The 22697-nt window shown below is 39.1% G+C and overlaps 1 protein-coding gene across 1 annotated transcript in view; it reads left to right on the top strand.

The window, feature by feature from the left end:
* map3k3 (mitogen-activated protein kinase kinase kinase 3) overlaps positions 1-22697 on the top strand; it is a 38548-nt gene that overhangs the window by 8889 nt on the left and 6962 nt on the right. The window contains 10 exon segments of the mRNA XM_067415968.1: positions 13692-13732; positions 16890-16980; positions 18746-18876; positions 18966-19006; positions 19387-19486; positions 19841-19954; positions 20176-20220; positions 20222-20287; positions 20289-20298; positions 21355-21488. Of these exon segments, the coding sequence (XP_067272069.1) occupies positions 16977-16980; positions 18746-18876; positions 18966-19006; positions 19387-19486; positions 19841-19954; positions 20176-20220; positions 20222-20287; positions 20289-20298; positions 21355-21488 (645 nt within the window). The 5' untranslated portion in view covers positions 13692-13732; positions 16890-16976.

The following is a 22697-nucleotide window of genomic DNA, read 5'->3' as shown; positions in this document are numbered from 1 at the left end:
CCTCTACTACCGCGGCGGGGGATTTTTTTCCGCTTTTAAAAAAAAATTCCAATATTAATTTTCACCTTGGGAATTCGTTTTTTTTAAAACTATTCGAATATATATTCGAATTTAGAATATTCGTTGACAGCCCTAATCTCTACCCCAGAGCTGACAGGAACAGTTTTAGACTAGCCACTCCAGAGTGTTGGGAACCCTATGGGGATTTGTGCTGTAAGCCTCTGAGTCTCTTGTACTGTAAGCCCCTCCATGAGCAAAAGCCAACAGCCTCAGCGCCACGGCTGGGAAAACCAGCCACAGACTAAACAGCCTAAAATCAGGCGAGAGGTGGTTAGAGGCGGGAAATGGTAAGAGAAATTTGTTGAGATTCTGGCAAGTACTGGAAATGGGATACAAGCAAAACAATGCAGGCCCAGTTGACAGGGCCCATGGACGGCCTTCTCCCTTTTCCAGATTCCACACATACTTACTACAAGGTAATTAAAAGCAGGAGAGAGGGAAAATGAGACAGAAATGGGATTAGAGAGAGACTCAATAAAGACTGAATGAGGAGTAAAAAAAGTCTTACGAACCTTAATGTAGGGGATCTCAGTCATTTGTTGCTTCATATAGTGAACCTTTTAGGTTTCAACAGAAGGCAGTAGTGGCAGTTTTAGGATGCTCATTCAGTATCTAATATCCATCCAAGTTGAGAGAAATCGCAATGTCACGAAAAGAAGAAGAGAGAATTCTATTTTCAACAGAAAAAAGTTACTTCTCAGGAAATTGGTGAAAAATAAGTATGGAAATGGCAGTAGTAGCAGTGCCGTCCCCAACAAGATTTTTTATTTATTTTATATATATTTTATTATTAATATTTAGTTCTTTTGCTATTTCGAGGCATAATGATTAGTTGCGATTATTGGAGTGAAGTCGCCATGGTGAAAGTGGCGCTGCTGTAATGAGATCATGTAGAGGGTGGCAGGGAACGTCGTCATCCGTGCTTTAGTTTCATCATCAGGAAAAGGTCAAAGCCATCAGGGGCTCAGTATCGAAAAGAAAAAAAGAGTAAATATAAAAAAGAAAGCGAAATATACAGGTAAGTTAGCCTACTTATTGGTTACTTGTTCTCTACTAAGCTGGTCGCTCTATCCTAACATTGAGCAAAACATTACACTGAATGTTAGTACTGGACGGACCACACGCCATGCTCATTTATTTCAGGTGCAGAACATTATAGCATAGTTAATTTGAATAAAAAAAAACATTACATCAGAGATAGCTGTTCAGTGTAAATTGATCAAGTAATACTGTCATAACCATGGGCGTCAGTTGGCCCTTTTTTATGAACTTATGCCTCAGCCCCCCCCCCCTGAAAAATATGTGATTAACCTTTAAAACATATGAAACTGGCGCGAGGCTTCGGCTGCGGCTTCGTCCCGTCTTTTAGTGAAAGACATCAATCTTGCCTAGGGTGCCAGAAAGGCTAGAAACGGTAGTAGTAGACTACTTGGGAGTAGTAGCCAAGGGGAAAACCCGTGATTATTTTATTTATTAAATATGTTTCCATTATATACAAACTAGGGATGAAACGGTATGAAAATTTCACATCACTGTTATAGTGACCCAAATTATCACGGTTATCAATATTATCACGGTTTTATTCAAATGAGATAATGTTCAAAAAGAACAAATGCACACACTGAAAACATTTCAACAAGTTTTATATTTGAAAATCAACAAACAACAATTAAATAAAGCTGCTCTATGCACTTTTTAAAAGCAAGTTTATATTCTGTGGGATTTCCTTCCTTATATTGGCCGTCGTCAATTGCACCACATAATTCATAAATAATAATTTGGTGTAAATATAATCTCTAATATTATCTCTATAAAAATGTTCAAGCAATATTCTCATCAGTTTCCTATCAGCTATGACTAGGGATGGGTATCGTTAAGATTTTAACGGTATTACTACTTTTACTGATACTGCTTATCGGTCCGGTACTTTAACTGTATTCTTATCGGTACTTTTTGAGTTTTTATGTATGTGTATATATATATATATATATATATATATATATATATATATATATACACACACACACACACACACACACACACACACACACACACACACACACACACACACACACACACACACACACACACACACACACACACACACACAATTAACAAAAAGACACATTATATAAGCCTACGCAGTGCTTTTATTTCAGGAAGAATTCTAGTAAAATAACACTGCATAGTTTATCATAAATAGCCAAAATAATGCTTATTAAAGCTGAAGTTATTAATTCAAGAGCTGTGAGTGATTTTCTGTTTGCATTTGGTTGCTTAATTCGTAGTAATTCGTCAGCATGTTTATTTACACCGCTGCCTCTTTAAGACAGATGTGCAGATCTATAGGCGACTGATAATAGGCAGATGCACTACACTTTACACTACACAATATCCATAATAACGACGTCCATTTTAGACACAAACTAAAACTGTTAAACTGTTGTGTTTAAGAGACTCTCCAAGCCGGTCATTTTGACATAGATGTTTGTGTACATTTGATCGTTTAGACGCGAGTGTGAAACCGAAAGTGTAATTTGCTCGTCTCGTTGCGGCTGTTTCAGAGAGCACGCCGACTTGGGAACGATCTCTTGCGGACATTTTTGTGCTTTTAATCGCTCTTTTTATTATTAAACGCGTCCCACAATTTACCAACTGTAGCTAGACTGTATTTTACAACAATCACTGATCGTGCTGATTCTGTCATTGCGTTTGAGTTTTAGGGAGAAATGGCAGTGTAGGCTACTGCTGCAAAGGGAATTACATAAGTTGCGCTAGACATAAATATTATTATTTTAATCTTTGGAAGCCAAAATCTAAAATAAAATCAGACTATCACAGATCTAAAGTGTAACCAGGCTATGTTTGACTGTTTAGTTCTGACCGCTGTCGTTTTGTGCGTCTCTCTCTCGCACACACACACACACACACACACACACACACACGTCACGTGTATTTTCAAAAGTTCCGACAGCAGAACCGATAACGTCCGAGCTTATCGATACAACGGTCTTTCAAAATTCACCCCCGGGGCCCGTTTAATACCTGTTTTCGGTACCCATCCCTAGCTATGACGCATTTAAATCTAGCATATTTTGTGTACAAGCCAAACAGTATCCCAGTAAAATAAATCATATCCATATTTTCATATGATTTGACAGTTTATTTTATTAAATATTACATTTACATTTATGCATTTAGCAGACGCTTTTATCCAAAGCGACTTACAACTCAGGAGTACAGGAAGCGATCCGTCAAGAAGAGGCAAAGAAATGCAAAAAGTGCCCTAAATACCAAGATTTGTACACTACTCAGAGTAGCGAAAACCAGAGAAGGGAAGAAGAAAAGAGAAGTAGAGGGGAGATTTTTTTTTTTAAATGTAAGATTAAGTGCTCATGGAAGAGATGAGTTTTTACCTGTCTTTTGAATGAAGCGAGTGATTCTGTCGTCCGTATGGAGGACAGAAGATCGTTCCACCAACCAGGAACAATGAATGAAAAAGTCCTGGAGAGGGATTTCATGCCTCTCTGTGATGGTACCACAAGCCTTCGCTCATTAGCTGAGCGAAGGCTTCTGGTGGGGGTGTAGACTCGTAGGAGCGAGTCGAAGTGTGCGGGTGCGGAGCTTGTGGAAGATCCATAAGCAAGAGTCAGAGCTTTGAATTTGATCCGGGCAGCGAGTGGTAGACAATGCAGAGAGATGAATAGAGGTGTGACATGAGTCCTTTTGGGCTCATTGAATACAAGACGTGCCGCAGCGTTCTGGATCATTTGCAGCGGTTTGATTGCACAAGATGGAAGTCCTGCCAGAAGAGCATTGCAATTGTCAAGTCTAGAAATTACCAGGGCTTGGACAAGAAGCTGTGTTTCATGCTCCGTAAGGAACGGTTTGATTTTCCTGATGTTGTGCAATGCAAACCTGCATGACCGAGCTGTCTTTGAGATGTGGTCTTTGAAGGACAGCTGGTCATAAAAGATTACTCCAAGATTTCTGACCGACCCTGAAGGGGTAATCAAAGATGAACCTAGCTGGATGGTAAAATCGTGTTGTATGGTCGGATTAGCAGGGAAAACAAGCAGCTCAGTCTTTGCTAGATTGAGCTGCAGGTGATGTTTTCTCATCCATGCCGAGATGTCCACCAGACAGCTTGAGATTCGTGCAGCTACTGTGGGATCATCTGGTTGAAAGGAGAGGTAGAGCTGTGTGTCATCAGCATAGCAATGATATGAGAGGCCATGTGCCTGAATGATGGGTCCCAATGATGTAGTGTAAATGGAGAAGAGGAGAGGTCCAAGCACTGAGCCCTGATAAACCCCGTGGTCAGTTGATGTGCTTTGGATACCTCTCCTCTCCAGGCAACCTTAAAAGACCTACCTGTGAGATAGGACTCAAACCAGTGGAGTGGAGTCCCTGTGATGGCCAGTGATGAGAGGGTGGACAGAAGAATCTGATGATTCGCAGTGTCAAAGGCAGCAGACAGATCAAGGAGGATGAGGACTGATGATTTGGAAGCAGCTTTTGCCATCCGCAGGGCTTCAGTAACTGACAATAATGCTGTCTCAGTTGAGTGGCCCTTTTTGAAACCTGACTGGTTTACGTCCAGTTGATTAGACTGTGAGAGGAAAGATGAGACCTGGTTGAAAACAACTCTTTCAAGTGTTTTCGCAATGAATGGTAGGAGAGAAACAGGTCTGTAGTTCTCTACAAGTGATGTGTCTAATGTGGTTTTTTAAGCAGTGGGGTTACCCGAGCCTGCTTGAATGCGGTGGGGAAGATGCCGGTGCAGAGAGATGTGTTGATGATGTGTGTGAGTGCTGGTAAGAGTGTAGGGGAGATGGCTTGTAGAAGATGTGAGGGGATGGGATCTAGAGGGCAGGTGGTGGGATGGCTGGAGAGGAGAAGTTTAGATACTTCATCCTCAGTGAGTGTAGAGAAGGAGGAGAGAAGATGTTTGGCTGTGGATGTGGGTGATTTTAAAATTGTGTGTGTGTGGTGGTGGGAACTGACTGCTGATGAGTGTGGTTTTATCTGTGAAAAAATGGGCAAGATCGTCTGCAGATAGAGATGTGGTGGGAGGTGGTGGAGGGGGACAGAGCAGAGAGTTGAAAGTTCTGAAAAGTGTGCGTGTATCTGAGATGCTGTAGATTTTGTTGTGGAAATATGAGGATTTAGCTGTATGGACATCATGCGAGAAAGAAATGAGCATAGATTGATACTTACTCAGGTCATATGGGTCGTTTGATTTGCGCCATTTTCTCTCTGCTGCCCTAAGTTTGGTCCGGTGTTCACGAAGAAGCTGGCCTAGAAGACAGAGGGCAGATACTATCTAGACAAGAAGTTAAAGTGGAACATAAAGTGTCTGTTGCAGTGTTGACATCCATAGAGGAGAATTGTAGGTGATGGAAGAGAGGATGACACAATGGAGGAGAGGTGAGAGGGAGAAAGAGAACGCAGGTTTCTTCTGAAACTAACTGGTAGAGGAAGTGGAAGTGTACGAGTAGTAAGGTAGATTAAATGCGATGAAGTAATGATCAGAGAAGTGTAAGGGTTTGACCAAACTGTTTTCTGTAGTGCTGTTGCGTATGTAGATGAGGTCAAGTTGGTTGCCAGATTTGTGTGTGTGTGAGGTAGTAAGCAGTTTGAGATCGAATGAGGATAGAAGGGAGTGAAAATCTGTAGCATACATTTGTCCAGGTGCACGTTGAAATCACCAAGGATTACAAGTGGGCTGCCATCCTCAGGGAATGAGGATAGCAGCACATCTAGTTCCTCAAAAAAGGTGCCCAATTGACCTGGAGGGCGGTAAATGATTACAAGATGGATTTTAGCCGGAGCTGTAACTGTAAAAGCATGGTATTCAAGTTGTTATTACAGAGAGAGGTGAGGTGTGGTATTTCCAATTGTTTGTGATGAGAACCTGTGCCTCCACCTCTGCCAGTGTGGCGAGGGGTGTGTGAGAAAGAGAAATTATTAGAGAGAGCAGCAGGGGTTGCTGAGTCTTCTGGACGGATCCAGGTCTCAGTCAAGGCCAAAATATTCAGATTAGATTGAGTGGCAAAGGCTGGAATGAAGTCAGCTTTGTTTACAGCTGACTGACAATTCCACCCAGAGAAAAGGAGGGAGGAATATTAGTAGAGAAAGGAATAGGACGCAGATTAGCAGTGTTGCGCTGCCGTCTGCGTCTGATAGTGGAGCGTGGGTTAGAGATAGTGGGTATGTATTGAAAGCACATTGTGAGAGATGAAGAAAGAGGACAGAGAAATAAATACTTAAGTGCCATTCGGTGTTCGTTCTACGGTGGAGTCGATCGTAGGTAGAGTCGAAAAAGATGTCTTTACACTTGTCGGTCTTCACACAAGGCGGCTGAACACGACGGCTGAACGCTCCCGCTGACGCTACCGCAACAGCACTGACATGCTTATTAAAGGGGGGGTGAAATGCTGTTTCATGCATACTGAGCTTTTTACACTGTTAAAGACTTGGATTCCCATCCTAAACATAGACAAAGTTTCAAAAACTAATGTTGGAAGTTTGATGGAGTATTTCTCTGTCAAAAATACTCCTTCCGGTTTCTCACAAGTTTCGGAGAGTTTCTATGGGCCGTACGGGCTCTTCTCCCGGTAGGATGCGCGCGTGACTAGAGCGAGAGAGCAAATGCACTCCCATAAACACTCGCTCAGATGCAAATCCGGTCGATCCAGGCGCCGCGCTCCACTTTATTCCTATGGGTGACTTCAACGCTTCAGCACAGCATTCCGGGAAGGCAGCGCTGCATTTGAACCAATTTGAATGCAGAAATGACTTGAAGCTTTACAACATCGCTTCAGTCGCGTTGCAAAAGTGGATCTCCACCGTTCACTGCTGTCAGGACTTTACCAAATCATACCAAAGAAGTGTGTTTTTGACGGAGCGGTCCCAGCGATAAAGGTTCGGTCCTGCTTTGGAAGCAGCCGGTGAGTAAAACTGCTTCAAATGTCTGTGCTGTTGGCTATCGTCGCGTGAGTAAACGACACGATCGTTTAAAATTCGCTAACGGTTACTCCATTGTTGTTCTATGTATAACGTTACACTAGTCTGACGTGCAAAACCGTTTTACTTGCTACTGCTAAGGTTTAGTCGCATACAATAGTCCATAAACCGAATCGTGTCCTCATAAACTGCGAGTAAAGACACACAAATGTTGACAGGCCACTAAATACAGTACATACCACGGAGACGGACGTCCTGCTGTTGCTGTTTCTCCTGTTCAATTTATTTCAGCCTCCGAATGATTCTGGACCATTATCTGTATTAGCTAAGAATCAATAGCCATGAGTTTCTCCACGCTTGAGGACGTCACTGCTTTGTGCGCATTTGTCATTCTTTAGCTCCGCCCACACGATACGCCTCCAGGCGCTCGTTTTTTTCCAGAAAGACTCGGTACAGCCCATATTTCTTTTATAAATATAATAAAACTAAAGACTTTTCGGCGATATGTAGGATGCAATACTACTCGATAGGTACTCAACAATTGACATGAGATTGACTGAAACTGAGTGTTTCACCCCCCCTTTAAATACAAACTGATCACTACTTGAGTGCGAACAGCTGTGGATGCTTTTATAATTATCCCAAAGATTAATCAGCGCAACAGGCTGCCAATGACTCAAATCGAAACCAAACTATGACTCACTACCTGTGCTAAAAGCCACCAATTATTATTTGATAATGGCTGACAATTGCGTACAGTGCGTTTCATATTAAGAATCCAAAAGAAGTTTATTATACCAGACACCTAGATGAACACTTTACAGTTAGTTTTATACAAATGTGCATACCAATGTTATATGTAACTTTAGAGACGGTCCCTAAATTTGCGAATCTCGAACGTCAAGCCAACTTTATGTCAGTCATATTGGATGTGCTATGGTTCTGCTGTGTTTGTTTTAAACTATATTTGCTGCTGAAATAGGCTAGAACAAAAACATTCAACCGTATGCTGAATGAATCTCCTGTGGACAGCGCACATTCATCTCTGTTTCGAGTGCAGATTTTAGTGAGTGAGAGCGCGCTCTGAACAAAACTGGTTTATCTGAACGTATCAGATTATTAGACATTGCATTAATAAACTCAATAGAAACACGTGTGATAGGTTATAATGCGCAACATGATTATAACAGATGGCTTTTGAGAAGCCTATAATAAGTAGGTGACTATAGCAACAGCGACGTGAGTGACTGTGTTAAACGACACAGCCGAAATACACCAAACAAACGGCGGGTGTTAATGTCACGCCTGAATTGTATTCCTTAAATGTCACCGTATTCGTGTCCGAACGTGTTCGTTCGTCTTTAGCTCAAGCTTCACGCTATTATTTCCCAGACGTAGATTTGGTATTGAGGTCAAAGTCCATTTGCCTTGCGTTCGCAAACCTTTGCAGATTTGAAGTGTTTCCTCTATTACAGCGACTTTCTTCTAGCATGTTCTGCTGCAGACAGGGTGACCGAGCATCTTCGATTAATTTTCCCTCAGGACTTTTGTAAAAGCCAAAATATGGCCACACCTCAGATGTTGTACTTTTAGAAGGCTGGAAAATCTCCCGGTGCTGTTACTGCATTCTGTCATTTCTTCTCATTCAGAAAACAGCGTTGCGTCACGCGCTGCGCGCGCCTGCACCAGACTGGATAGGATTTACCGCAAGTTTTCAAAATCGTGAAAATCACTGACGGTTTTAATGATAATTAAATTTTAAATGATTGAATAACCGTCAGTACATTTTATCGTGAAACCAGTAATCGTTTCATTCCTAATACAAACGTGTTGGGAGTAACACGTTACAAAAGTAATGCTTTACAGTAACATTACTTTTTGCTGTAATGCAGTAGTAAGGCATTACTAATCAATTTTCTGTAATATTTTACTCGGTACATTTTCAATAACGCTTGTGTTACAATTAGGGCTGGACGATATGGCCAAAATTCATGTCACGATATTTTTCTTAATTTCGGTCGATACGATATAATTCCGATATCGATATGAATTATATAAAAGCTTTAGAAAAAACTACTAAGAACTGCCACAAAGGATGTCTGTACCTACAAACTTCTGAAAAATGTATTTGCCAAGTCTATGAATAGTCCTCCTATAAAACTATATAATTTTTTAGAAATAAAACCAGTACAAATATATTATACACACACACCTAAAGGATTATTAGGAACACCATACTAATACTGTGTTTGACCCCCTTTCGCCTTCAGAACTGCTTTAATTCTATGTGGCATTGATTCTGCAAGGTGCTGAAAGCATTCTTTGGAAATGTTGGCCCATGTTGATAGGATAGCATCTTGCAGTTGATGGAGATTTGTGGGATGCACATCCAGGGTACGAAGCTCCCGTTTGGGTTGAGACCTGGTGACTGTGGGGGCATGACTGACATGGTGCATTATCCTGCTGAAAGTAGCCATCAGAGGATTGGTACATGGTGGTCATAAAGGGATGGACATGGTCAGAAGCAATGCTCAGGTAGGCCGTGGCATTTAAACGATGGCCAATTGGCATTAAGAGGCCTAAAGTGTGCCAAGAAAACATCCTCCACCACCACCAGCCTGCACAGTGGTAACAAGGCATGATGGATCCATGTTCTCATTCTGTTTACGCCAAATTCTGACTCTACCATCTGAATGTCTCAACAGAAATCAAGACTCATTAGACCAGGCAACATTTTTCCGGTCTTCAACTGTCTAATTTTGGTGAGCTCGTGCAAACTGTAGCCTCTTTTTCCTACACTCTAAAAACTAATACTATGATTTACTCAATTTTTTTGGTGAAACATTTTTACACTAAAAAAATTGAGTACATTTTAAAGCAGTGAAATCAATTATAGACACCATATGATCTGAGTAAATGTAAGTAAAAAAATTAAGTAGATCTGAGTAACTGCATTTGTTACATTAACAAATTCAATTGAGTAGAAAAAAATGGGTAAAAAGCATTTTAAAAACCAATATTTATGACTAATATGAACTGTTTTTATTTATGAGTATTACTAACTTGTATAGCATAACTTTAATTTCTTCTAAACCTTTGTAAAATACTCCACAGTCAACACAAACACATACATGACATGGCCTTTATTGTCGATGAGTACAGCAATAACGTTACAGCATATATTACTGTTTTGACATGTAAAGAATAACAGTTATTTTACAACATTTAAACTCATGTAACAAACATTTAAGAAGTAAAAATTAAACATTTAAAAGTAATTCAAGTGTAATCAACCGGTCTGTTATCCCATTTCCACCGTATCAGCGCTGTTTTTCAAACCTGAGAGTAACTAAGGTTAGCGGTCTGCGGGTGGACTTTGAACTTGAGACCGCGAGGCGCCAGACTCCATAACCTGACAATAAACAAACAGTGCCCAGTTTTAATAAGATTTTATCATCCAAATTCATAATATTCATTATCTTTAGGAATAAAGTTGTGTGTTTTGAGCAACACAGCAGGCGCTTCAAAGACCAACGCCACACGTTAACTTAAGGTGACTCACACTGTCCCTGTATGTTGTTTTGAATTAAATAAAATGCCTTTAAGCACAGTAATGATTATATAGATAATAAAAAAAAAACATACAAACCTGAATTTCACAGAGGAAATGCCCCAATTCTGCGACGCTGAGAAGAAGAAACTGCTCTCTGGTGACTGAGGAGAATTCAAATATCCGCACTCACTCAACCGTCGAGCTGTCGTCACGTCAGAGGGTGGGGGAGGGGCGCATTGTTTTAATCGAGTAAACTTACTCAATTTCTTCAGTGTGTGTTAAATATTAATAATCTTGATTTTAATTAAGTAATATTTGTGGTTCTTGAAACAGATCGGTTTAATTCTCCATTCTCAAATATTTTGAAATAAATTTCGCAAATGTATTAAGTATATTTAAAATAAATAATTGGTTATTTGAATACTAAATTATTTTAGTGAAAAAAACTTAAATATAACTATACATTTTAGACAAAATTAACTGTTGGATTTTTAGTCAATTATTTTGGTATGTTTAATTAAACCATCAAGTAAATGATATTGAGAGATTTTATTAAGTTAGTAAAGTTAATTATTACTGTGATATTTACTAAGCCACTGAATTATTTTTTAGAGTGTATTTGTAGTGGAGATGAGTGGTACCCGGTGGGGTCTTATGCTGTTGTAGCCCATCCGCCTCAAGGTTGTGCGTGTTGTGGCTTCACAAATGCTTTGCTGCATACCTCGGTTGTAACGAGTGGTTATTTCAGTCAAAGTTGATCTTCTATCAGCTTGAATCAGTTGGCCCATTCTCCCCTGACCTCTAGCATCAACAAGGCATTTTCACAGGACTGCCGCATACTGGATGTTTTTCCCTTTTCACACCATTCTTTGTGTGTAACCCCTGGTGTAGAGTTACAATCTATGCAATCTATAATCTCTTTTTAGAGATCAAAGATGAGTTTTAAGGGATATAATTATTGATTTCAGGGGGGATTTTTTTCCTGTGATGCAAAACTTAATTTTGAGCATCATTATTGATCAAGTAAATGCAGACTTGATGAGCTTAACAGACTTCTTTCAAACGCATTAAAAATAGCAATGTTCCCTTTGTCCAGTACTGTATATGAATGCATAAAAAATATTTTATTTTCAGGTGGGTTCTTAACTCTAACATGCTTTAATTATCATCATTTTTGGTGACACTTTACTATAAAGGTCTCATTTGTTATGTAACTAACATGAACTAACATTGAGCAATACATTTATTACAGTATTTATTGATATTTGTTTAACAATTCACTGCTGGATTTTTATTAATTGACATTGTCAATTCACAATGCATTAAGTAATGTTAACAAATACAACATTTGATTTAAAATTTCATCTCACTCTCTCCATCAATCCATCTATCCATCTCTCTCAAGCATGTTAGTGTTAAGAATCTGTGCCTTGAAAGTATTACATCTTGGAGTTTAGACTCTAGATTTATCCTCTAATTTAAATAGAAAGGAAAGTGACATTGGTCTGACTCTGATCAGAAAGGAACAAAAGACAGAAACTGAGATGATTTCCAGTGGTGTGGCATCAACCCAGCACATGTATATTCAGACCTCTCATGAAGGAAGGAAGTGTTCATCAAACCCTTTGTGGAGCATTCTGGTTGAAGGTCTGTTTAAATTAGACTTGGATTTATATAGAAAGCATCATCAAATAAAGCTGAATGCATTCGCTGCTTGTTCATAGGTGCAGTTGGTCAGGCCACTTGGGATATTTGACTTAATGAGTGCAAATGAACGATGCCTGACCTCTGTAATTTCTCTCGGTTCAGTTGAAGTTGCATGACCTGCGGCGCTGAAACAAACGCAGGCATGCGCGCACATGCTCCTTACCTCATCCGTTTGGTTAATAATTTTAGCGTTGACCATAAATATAGGATGCGCAATATTTAGCAGTGTGCAGTTAGTCCTCTCTCCTTCGGACCACTGTAACTGGATCAAAAGAGTTTTGCAGGTGATGAGGTCTGGCAGTGAAGCACAGGCAGGTAATGTCATTAGGAATGCAGTCTTATCCACAGCTTCACTTTTAAAGGTCAGGATATGCTGACGGAAGCATTCTAATGAAACTTTGCCCCTCAACAGCTCACCTGGTTTAAGTTCTTCAGGATGTGAAACTGATTTCCTTTACATTTTGCATTGTATAGATTTGACATGGCATTTTTTTGTCTTTAGTGTTGTATAATTTAATTAACTAAGGCTTGAGTATTGATACAGAGTATTGATGAGCCGATTCTATTTCAGTTAGATTTTTACTTCCATATGAAATACATTTTCTCTAAGCTAATGCTGTAAATGATCTAAAGCAGTGATTTAAATGATGAATTTAGTCTTTCTTAAATATTTATTAAAATTATTTTAATAACTGGGCTACACTGGTTCCACTTTGTTTTTGAACTGTTCATATGAGCCATCTGGTCATGAATCTGACTACACTGATTACAATATATGTTTGTTTTTGCATGTAGCCTGCAAAGACAATTCAATAAAATATTTTCTTGACATAGCGGTACATGATATTTTTATTTCATCACACTCACAGTCAATGCAGGAGTTATTCACAGCTTGGGTAAAATATTATTTTGTTGCAGATAAAGCAAAAGATTCAGCCGAGGGAGTTCAGCAGAGGCAGTGACACCTGCCTAATAGTCAGCACAGTACAAAAACATTTTTACGCAGTCACTGAAAATAACCATCATTTTAAGATGATTAATCTTGCGATTTTTAAGAATGATTTTGAATGAAGATTGCGATTAATCAAAAAAATAGATATTTTTGCCCAACTTAATTTAAGTTACAGTAGATTTAACACTAATATTTTCCATCAAATGTATTTAAAATATACTGTAGTTTGTAGAATATACTATAGATATGCTCAAACAATATTTCCAGAAACAATTAAGCTGAAAATCATACTGCTTGTGCTTGGTAAATGAATACTGGCACTATAGATTCCATGCATAACAGAGATTAGCTGTGGTTAAATGGATTTCTTCAGAGAAATGGCTAACATATTATGTGTAAATACCAATTGAGACTTTTTCTTGATAACACAGTTTTGTTTTTTACTTCCAGGATTAGCAGATAACATTTGAAGGACATCAAAAGTTTATAAGGTAAGATTTTATTTATTTATGAAAATTAGCCATTTTTAAAGTTCCAAGTCCATTGTCAACGATTATGGACCGAATGATTTGTCACATTGTTTCAATGTACAGTACAGCCATTTTGATTCACATTTTTTTTCTTAATGTGAGCCACCTGTTTTCGTGGGTAAATTAAATGTGAAAATATTACAGCTATAGGGTTTATAGGGAGTATGGCATTGTGGAGAGGGGCTTTTATGGCTGGAATGAAGCCTGTGGAGCTGAAATCTGGCCATTTTTAAATGGTAAATATTTCCCTCCGCTCATTTCCCCTCGGCTGGAAGGTTTGTGCCATGGTTCCCCAGTGCCAGCAATGGATCAGGTTACAGTCCTTCAGTTCTCACGTGCACTAACATGCATGCATGGCTCGTACTCTCACTATCCCGCCACACATGTAAAACATTCCACATTCAGTTTTCCGGCATTTTAAATGGGGGTTGTGTGCATCTAGCTTCAGTAAAATGTGTGACCCTATTATGCTATTTTATAGATTCTTCATTTTATTTTGGAGGTCTGCTACAACAGGTTTACATGGATCATAGATCAAAAACCACTTTCATTTTATCATAATATACACTGCACATAATTTACCATTGTCATATACCAATAATTTTTAAGTAATTTTTAAAGACTCGTCTGAAGATTCTGTCTCTCTCTAACTCCCTCCTTTCTGCAAACCTACTCCGCTCTGATTGACCAGATATGGCTCAGCTGTTGCGATTGATCTTCCGCTTGCTGTACGTGTCAGAATCTAACTGGCAATTACCATTCCTGAATTTCAGCTCTGGAGGCTTCCTAAAGCTCAGCACTATAAAGACCGTAACAATGGCGACAATTTAAATTTTGATGATGAAAGTTAGGAAGAACTAGTTATGCAACTCGAACCTCCGTCCTAAACAAGTTGATCCAAATAAACTGGGTACTGTTCCAAATTTAATGGATACAACAAACAAAGTGTTTTGTAAATCTCGGTTAACAGAGGTTGTAGGAATGGATCCAGCAGTAACGTTTGTATTGTAACTGCAGCTGTGGTAACTAGAGCAGAGCTGGCAACCCGGATGCTGAAATGCTACTGACTTTGTGATTGGTAGATAGGTGGAGGGTGGAGCTTCAGGTCAAAACACAACATGACAACATCAACATCAGTTGAGGTCTGCAACAACAACTTTTAAATGACAATATCCTGGCAGGACTACTGTTTGTCAGTGATATAAGTATTTTAAATTATGTCTAGTGACAGACATATCAGGGCCATTTTATGATTCATTAAAATACATTTCTTACATACAGTTTCTTTAATTACTGACTCTTCACAACCTCTGTTTTTACAAAGTGTTTAAAAAGAGAATTAGCTTTTGCTGAGCAGAAAACTGCGTCTTCTGGACATGTACACAACACCAGCTACAGTGTTTGAAGGAGGGTCAAAGTAGACGTTGTTTGCGAGCAGCCTATGAAGACCATAGGCTTGCATTAGTTTTACCGTAGTGCATATGAAGGTCACTGATGTGAGACTGGAATTCCTGACGACTAATTTAGGCAGCTCTGAGTTGATTCTTTCTTTTGGGAGACAATAACTATTTTATTGGCACTTTTGACTTTTACAACTTTGCAGACAGTTTACATTCACAGACAGCTATATTACACACTGCATGAAAGGGAATATTCCTTAAAGTATGACCGGGCACTTCAGCGTGTCCAAAAAACACAGAGGAGGAAAACGGTATGCTATTAAAATATTCTTGTAAATGAAAAGCCCCTGAAGTATGACAATGTAATGCATAATTGTCAGTGTTGTTGTGGTACTGTTGACTTATTGTTTGTTGGCCCAGAATACTGTTGTTTTTTGTAGAAGATTAAAGGGGGGGAGTAATGCTGTTTCATGCATACTGAGCTTTTTACACTGTTTAAGACTTGGATTCCCATCCTAAACATGGACAAAGTTTCAAAAACTAATGTTGGACGTTTGATGGAGTATTTCTGTGTCAAAAATACTCCTTCCGGTTTCTCACAAGTTTCGGAGAGTTTTTTCGGGTATGGCTCAGCTTGACGTCGATAGAGCGGAAGGTCCTTGTATTGGCCGTACGGGCTCTTCTCCCGGTAGGGTGCGCGGGACTAGAGCGAGAGAGAGGAAATGCACACCCATAAACACTCTCAGCTGGAGATCCAGTCATCCGTGAACACTTATGTCGTTATAGTCCGCACCTATGGGTGACATAAAGCGACTTCAACGCTTCAGCACAGCATTCTGGGAAGGCAGCGTTGCATTTGAACCGATTTGAACGCAGAAATGACGGGAAGCTTCACAACATTTCTTCAGTCGTGTCTCAAAGTGGATTTCCACACCACTGCTGTCACAGGACTTCACCAAATCATACCAAAGAAGTGTGTTTTTGACGGAGCGGTCCCAGTGATAAAGGTTCGGTCCTGCTTTGAAAGCAGCCGGTGAGTAAAACTGCTTCAAATGTCTGTGCTGTTGGCTATCGTTGCGTGAGTAAACATCAGTAAACGACACGATCGCATGCTTTGTCATAGAAAAATCCGCTAACGGTTACTCCATTGTTGTTCTTTGTATAACGTTACACTAGTCTGACGTGCAAAACCGTTTTGCTTGCTACTGCTAAGCAAACTGTTTAGTCACATACAATAGTCCATAAACCGAATCATGTCCTTATAAACTGCGAGTAAACAAGCGCAAATGTTGACAGACCACTAAATACAGTACATACCACAGAGACGGACGTCCTGCTGTTGCTGTTTCTCCTGTTCAATTTATTTCAGCCTCCGAATGATTCTGGACCATTATCTGTATTAGCAGAGAATCAATAGCCATGAGTTTCTCCACGCTTGAGGACGTCACTGCTTTGCGCGCTCGTCATTCTTTAGCTCCGCCCACACGATACGCCTCCAGGCGCTCGTTTTTTTCCAGAAAGACTCGGTACAGCCCATATTTCTTTTATAAATATAATAAAACTAAAGACTTTTCGGAGATATGAAGGATGCAATACTACTCTATAGGTACTCAAGATTGACATGAGATTGACTGAAACTGAGTGTTTCACCCCCCCTTTAAGTTACAGCTGTTGGCTCATTTTATTTCTGTATAACCTGAATATTGTTTTATTTCTAGGCTATTGATGGGTGACACTAGGGGAAGGGGTGTGTGAGGAGCTTCAAACCAGAACTTCAATCAATAGCACACTTTCATACCGGCAAAATGAGTGAGTCTTCATGGTTTTTTTTTTTTTGTATATCAGAGATCCTCAACAGGTCTTCAATCATTGTTTTATATCAAACCATTTTTTTATGAACAAAAAATCATTAGCTAGATGTTTCTCTCACTTATTAAAATGTACACTACGGTTCAAAAGTTTGGAGTTTATTATTATCACCAAGGCTGCAGTTATTTGATCAGAAATACAGTAGAAACATTCATATTGCAAATTTAAAGTCAGTCAGTCACACGATCCTTCAGAAATCATTCTAATATGATGATTTGCTGCTCAAGAAACATTTATTATTATTATCCTTATTATTATTATTATTATCGTATCAATTTTGCTACTTAATATTTTTGTGGAAACTGGTGCATTTTTTGGGACCCTTTGATGAATAGAAAGGTTTTTGTAGATAAAAGTATTAATAACTTACTGATCCTAAACTTTATGAAATTATTATCTACAAGTGTGAATAGTTGTGTTTCTAATTGAAAGCGACACTGACAAAGTTTGATAATTTTTAATACTTTAAAGATGTTTGCTTTTAAACAATCAATTGTCCAATGTCCAATATGAATAAGTGACATAAGTAGTATGAAGAGCTGAATTTGCTATGATCAGATGATCAGATACTTAATTGCTGTTTTCTCACCTTTGTCATTTTTGTTGTTTATTTTTTATTTATTTTTTAGAAGGATGTGTGCAGCACATATTTACATATTCATCTAATTGAATGCCTTTGAGAAAAGTATACCTATAGAAAGGTTTTTCAAACTTCTCTTTACCTCTCTAAACGAAGAACGAAAAAGAAATTTGCTGTGAGTGTATCAGGCCCTTCATAAATGATAGACAAGCTTCTGTTGAGCTGGAAACAACTGTGACGTCTGGTATTAAAAGGATGTTGGGAGATATTAAAATAGAGAAAGAGGGAAATATGGAGACAGACAGTGATGCTTATGTTCTCACTAGTCACATAAATACACAGATTTTCACCAGCTAAGTGGTTGAGTCTGTTGCTTGGGTTGATCTGCTGTGTTCTAACACAGGTTTCCCGGTATTGGTCAGTAGACGAGGCTTCTCTGTTTCTCTCCCTCTCCGGAGGTGTGTGAAGTCCATCCAAACAACACACTGTGAATATTTTCCCTTCTCGAGTGAGCTTAGCCAAGACACAGCTCATTCTTACATCAAACATGAGAACAGAGATCTCGAAATCAGGTTTAGTCGTCTGACTGTGAGTGTTTATTCACAAAGGAGAGCAGAACATCCTCTCAGCTCTTCTGCACCTGTGCTATAACTACATAGCAGGTTTATAGTTTCTGCAACATATTACTTTATTTTAAACTAAACAAATATTAAGTCACTCAAGGACACTCATTACAATGATTGATCGCAGTTAAGGGTCGGCCACAAATTGATTTCACTTTCGATTTTAATTAGTTTGATAGATACTTTGTCGAAGCAATGGCACAAAACACAATGTTAAAGACCTTTTTATGTTATTAAGAGAAAAGTAAAATATTTCATTATGAAACCGGGGCGGGACAGATTAGACCATGGCGGCTCGCCAGAGTAATTCATGAGAAGCACTGGATATCATATCAGTTATCAGCTATTGGTATGAGAGATCTTTATTGACTGAAAATCTGCCATATTGTGCACTGCACTTTCTTAAAAAGTAATATGAGTGTGCCATATTTTTACACCTTTAGCTTTGCCATAACATAAAAGTAATTATCGGCTAATCTGTATCCTCTGTCTTTCTCCCCAGATGAGAGACAGGCTCTCCATTCAATTATGAAGGATCTGGTGGCCCTGCAGATGACCAGGCGCCAGCCGGCATCAACTTACGACACGGCAAAACCTAAACCTGTCAACATTGCCAGCTCTTCCAAAAGAATGGTAATACACACAGATCCATCAGAAACCATGACCTTGTTTCTCCTATATGACCCTTATGTGACCTCACATCTCTTTTTCTTTCTCTCCAGGAGGATGTCAGGATTAAGTTTGAGTTCTGTGGTGAAAGAAGGTGAATTTAAGTTCCTTTTCTACTGGAATGTGCATGTGTTAAAATAAAAGTAATGATCAAATAGCAGTGCAAAGACATAAAACAACATGTACACTGGCATTTTGCTTTTGAGAGATTACACACAGGCATGCTCTCTCTCAGCTCTCAGCTCTCAGACTGGTAACGCAGTGGAAAGGGAAAGGACTGTGGTTTGTCTGCGGCTGCCAGGACAGACCACAGCTATGCTAGGTGTGCTCGCAGGAATGTGTGCACTCTGCAGATCCGTGTGTTTGACTTGACTTGCCGGCTCGGATTACACATCTAAAGAAATCTCTGCTTCCTGTTTAATGTCCCCCCTCTGTGTGCGTGGCGTGTGTGTATGTTTATATATGTTTGTGTAGGATTCTGATGTTTGGGCGGCCTGTGCAGTTTGAGGAAGTCCAGCAGAAAGTCAAAACATTCTTCGGTCAGCAGTTAGACCTGCATTACATGAATAATGAGGTATTGATTCACATTCAAATGCACTCGCTGTCACTTACCAGAAATACTCAATACTCAATTATTTTCCGCTATTTTAGTCCGTTATTGAATTTTGTGTATTATTTTGCTAAAAGTTTTAATCTGACTGATTCGCTGTGTCTCCTAAATTGATAAGTCTTTGAATGACTCATTTAAAGCACTAGCAAGTTATTCACACATGAATTCGACTCATGAATCGGTCAGACAGGAAACATGATTAGTTCATGTTTTAACACCCCCCTTTCATTGCTAAAGTACTGAGTATACTTTTTAGCAATTAGGCAGCTCTACTAATGTATGTATTAATTGTATTTACGCATATGTTTGTGCACACAGCTGTCCATCCCCCTGCGTGATCAGGACGACTTGGACAAAGCCATTGATCTGCTGAACCGCAGCTCAAACATGAAGAGCATCAAGATCATGCTGCTGACACAAGAACAAAGCAATGTGAGACTTACAATTAATATATGTTAATATGAGCCAGTTTAATTCTGAATGAAGACAGATGGTGCAGACCAGATTATTAAATCTCTGCCCACTAGAAAGAGGTTTAAATGTTAACTCGGTTGTGTTTCAGTTAGTACACAAAAGGCTCCCATAATATGTTGTTTCTTCTACACATAAAATGATGTATTAGATGCTTAATATGTACATCTGTCTGTGTGCAGGCCTCCTCTCCATCTCATCACACAGTCAGTAAGCAGGTTCGCATCAAAAACTTCTCAGTCCACCGGTGATGTTAGCACTGCCTACCAGTCCTCTGAACCTAGAGGACGCCACCCACTCCACCAGTGAGTTCACACACACACACACACACACACACACACACACACACACACACACACTACTGCGCATAATGAAAAACACTTTACCTTTCTTATTAATCTTCTTGTCCTGCCCCCCCATCCCCCCAAACTATATTTCTCTCTCTCTCTCTCTCTCTCTCTCTCTCCTCTCTCTCTCTCTCTCTCTCCTCTCTCTCTCTCTCTTCTCTCTCTCTCTCTCTCTCTCTCTCTCTCTCTCTCTCTCTCTCTCTCTCTCTCCTCTCTCTCCTCTCTCTCTCTCTCTCTCTCTCTCTCTCTCTCTGTTGTTTCTCCAACTTCCTCTGTGAGCAGTTGGTCCTCTTCCTTTTCCTGTCCACCATCACTGGCTGCTCCACAATGGCTTGCTGGCTCCCAGCCAATCAGTTTGCAAGACACTATTAGCATGGCGGGCCAATGGCCTGTTGTAGAGATAGTGTGTATTTTAGGGGGGAGGGGTGGTTGTTACAGCTTGTAAGGGCGTCTGGAGGAAAGCGTAAGCTCTTTGAGGCTCTGTGACTGGAGGAAAAAGACATTTGTTTATACTTTCCTTCAGTTTCATGATTCAGCTGTTTTGCTTTTAGATCCTGGCCTTGTCACAGTGTATCATGTAGCATGGGACTTGTTTCTTATTTTCTTTGAGCTCAATATAATCTACTGTCTGATTACATCATGCAACCTGTAAGTCTAATAGGAAGGCCATAGATGAAATAGTTATTCAGATGCTTTATTTGACAGTGGCATTAATGACATATTGCAATTATAAATGGAAATATAAATATTAATGTGTATGACTTGTTAGGTGTTGATTTGAATACCATTCATATGGTATTTTATCTCTCACTAAATCTCTGTTTTGGTTTCCTTTCAATCAGTACAGTGAATTAAACACGACGCAAATACAATCTCAATCTCACATCACAGCAATGACAGTCCAACTGTGATATATGTTTGCCCCTTTAACAGGAAGACCAGATAAATATCTTCTTGCAGTTGTTGAATTATTAATTTTTAACATTTTATGTCTTTTGTCTTGTCATTATATAGGCTCTCAGAACACTGGGCGAAGTTCTCCGCCCCCTGGTTACGTTCCTGAGCGGCAACAACGAATCGCACGTCAGGGATCTTACACCAGCATCAATAGCGAGGGCGAGTTCATACCTGAAACAAGCGACCAGTGTGTGAGTTTAAGGACACATGCACAAATATGTCATATGCGCTTTAAAACTATAGCAAGTTTAGTGCTTTGTGAGTTAATTATGTTTATGTGTATATATATATATATATATATATATTAGGGCCGGGACTCGATTAAAAAAATTAATCTAATTAATTAGAGGCTTTGTAATTAATTAATCGAAATTAATCGCATTTTAATCGCATATAAATATTTTACCTGAGAACAATGAGAAGTAATTTTTCACATGTATTTTTAGTATACCATTGAATAATGACTGAATACATAAGCTTAATCAACAAAATATTGTTTATTTATTTCAGTCCAGCAGACCAGTGCAATGTTTGCTATTAAGTGTAGCAAAAGCATATTTGTGATATTTGAGGCTCGATGTGCTGCGGTGATACGCTAATTCCTTGTTGTATAGCAGGGGTGTCCAATCCTGCTCCTGGAGGGCCACTGTTCTGCTGAGTTTAGCTCTAACCCCAATTAAACACACCTGTACCAGCTCATTAAGGTCTTATTAGGCATACTAGAAACTTTAGCAAGCTGGAGCTAAACTCTGCAGGACGTCAGTGGCCCTCCAGGACCGACTTTGGATACCCCTGTTGTATAGCTTGCACACAACCATGCTCTTGTCGACGCTTCCATCATTTCGTTTTTTAAAACTAAATTTCCCATCCACGGGGCCAAGCAAAGCGGTCTCATCAGCTTCTTCGTTCATGTTCACTATGGTTTGTTGTTTTCATGGTTGTTGTCGTGACTCATGAGCGCTAGTTGGTGTTCCAGTATAATCGGTCCGTCAAAACTCATTCATTGAAAAACGTTCCGCGGGGCAAAAATAAGTGCGATTAATTTTTTTTTTTTTTTTTTGCGTAATTAATTAACGCGTTAAAGTCCCGTAGTTAATTAATCTTAATTAACGCGTTAAAGTCCCGGCCCTAATATATATATATATATATATATATATATATATATATATATATATATATATATAAAGAATTATACATTGATGTTATTTTAATGTATAACTTTTTTTATATACAGTAGCGTACAAACGTTTAGACTCATTTGAACAGTAATATTGAGAAACATTATTATAATTTAAAATTAGTTCAGCTTTGTTACTCCAGTCTTCAGTGTCACATGATCCTTCAGAAATCATTCTTGTATTAATATCACATTTGAAAACTGTTTATATATACATATATAT

The sequence above is a fragment of the Pseudorasbora parva genome, chromosome 2 (assembly GCF_024679245.1).
Source record: "Pseudorasbora parva isolate DD20220531a chromosome 2, ASM2467924v1, whole genome shotgun sequence".
In the NCBI taxonomy this organism is placed as follows: Eukaryota; Metazoa; Chordata; class Actinopteri; order Cypriniformes; family Gobionidae; genus Pseudorasbora; species Pseudorasbora parva.
Note: the sequence above shows the minus strand (reverse complement) of the source record. Positions and strands in the feature narration are given on the sequence as shown.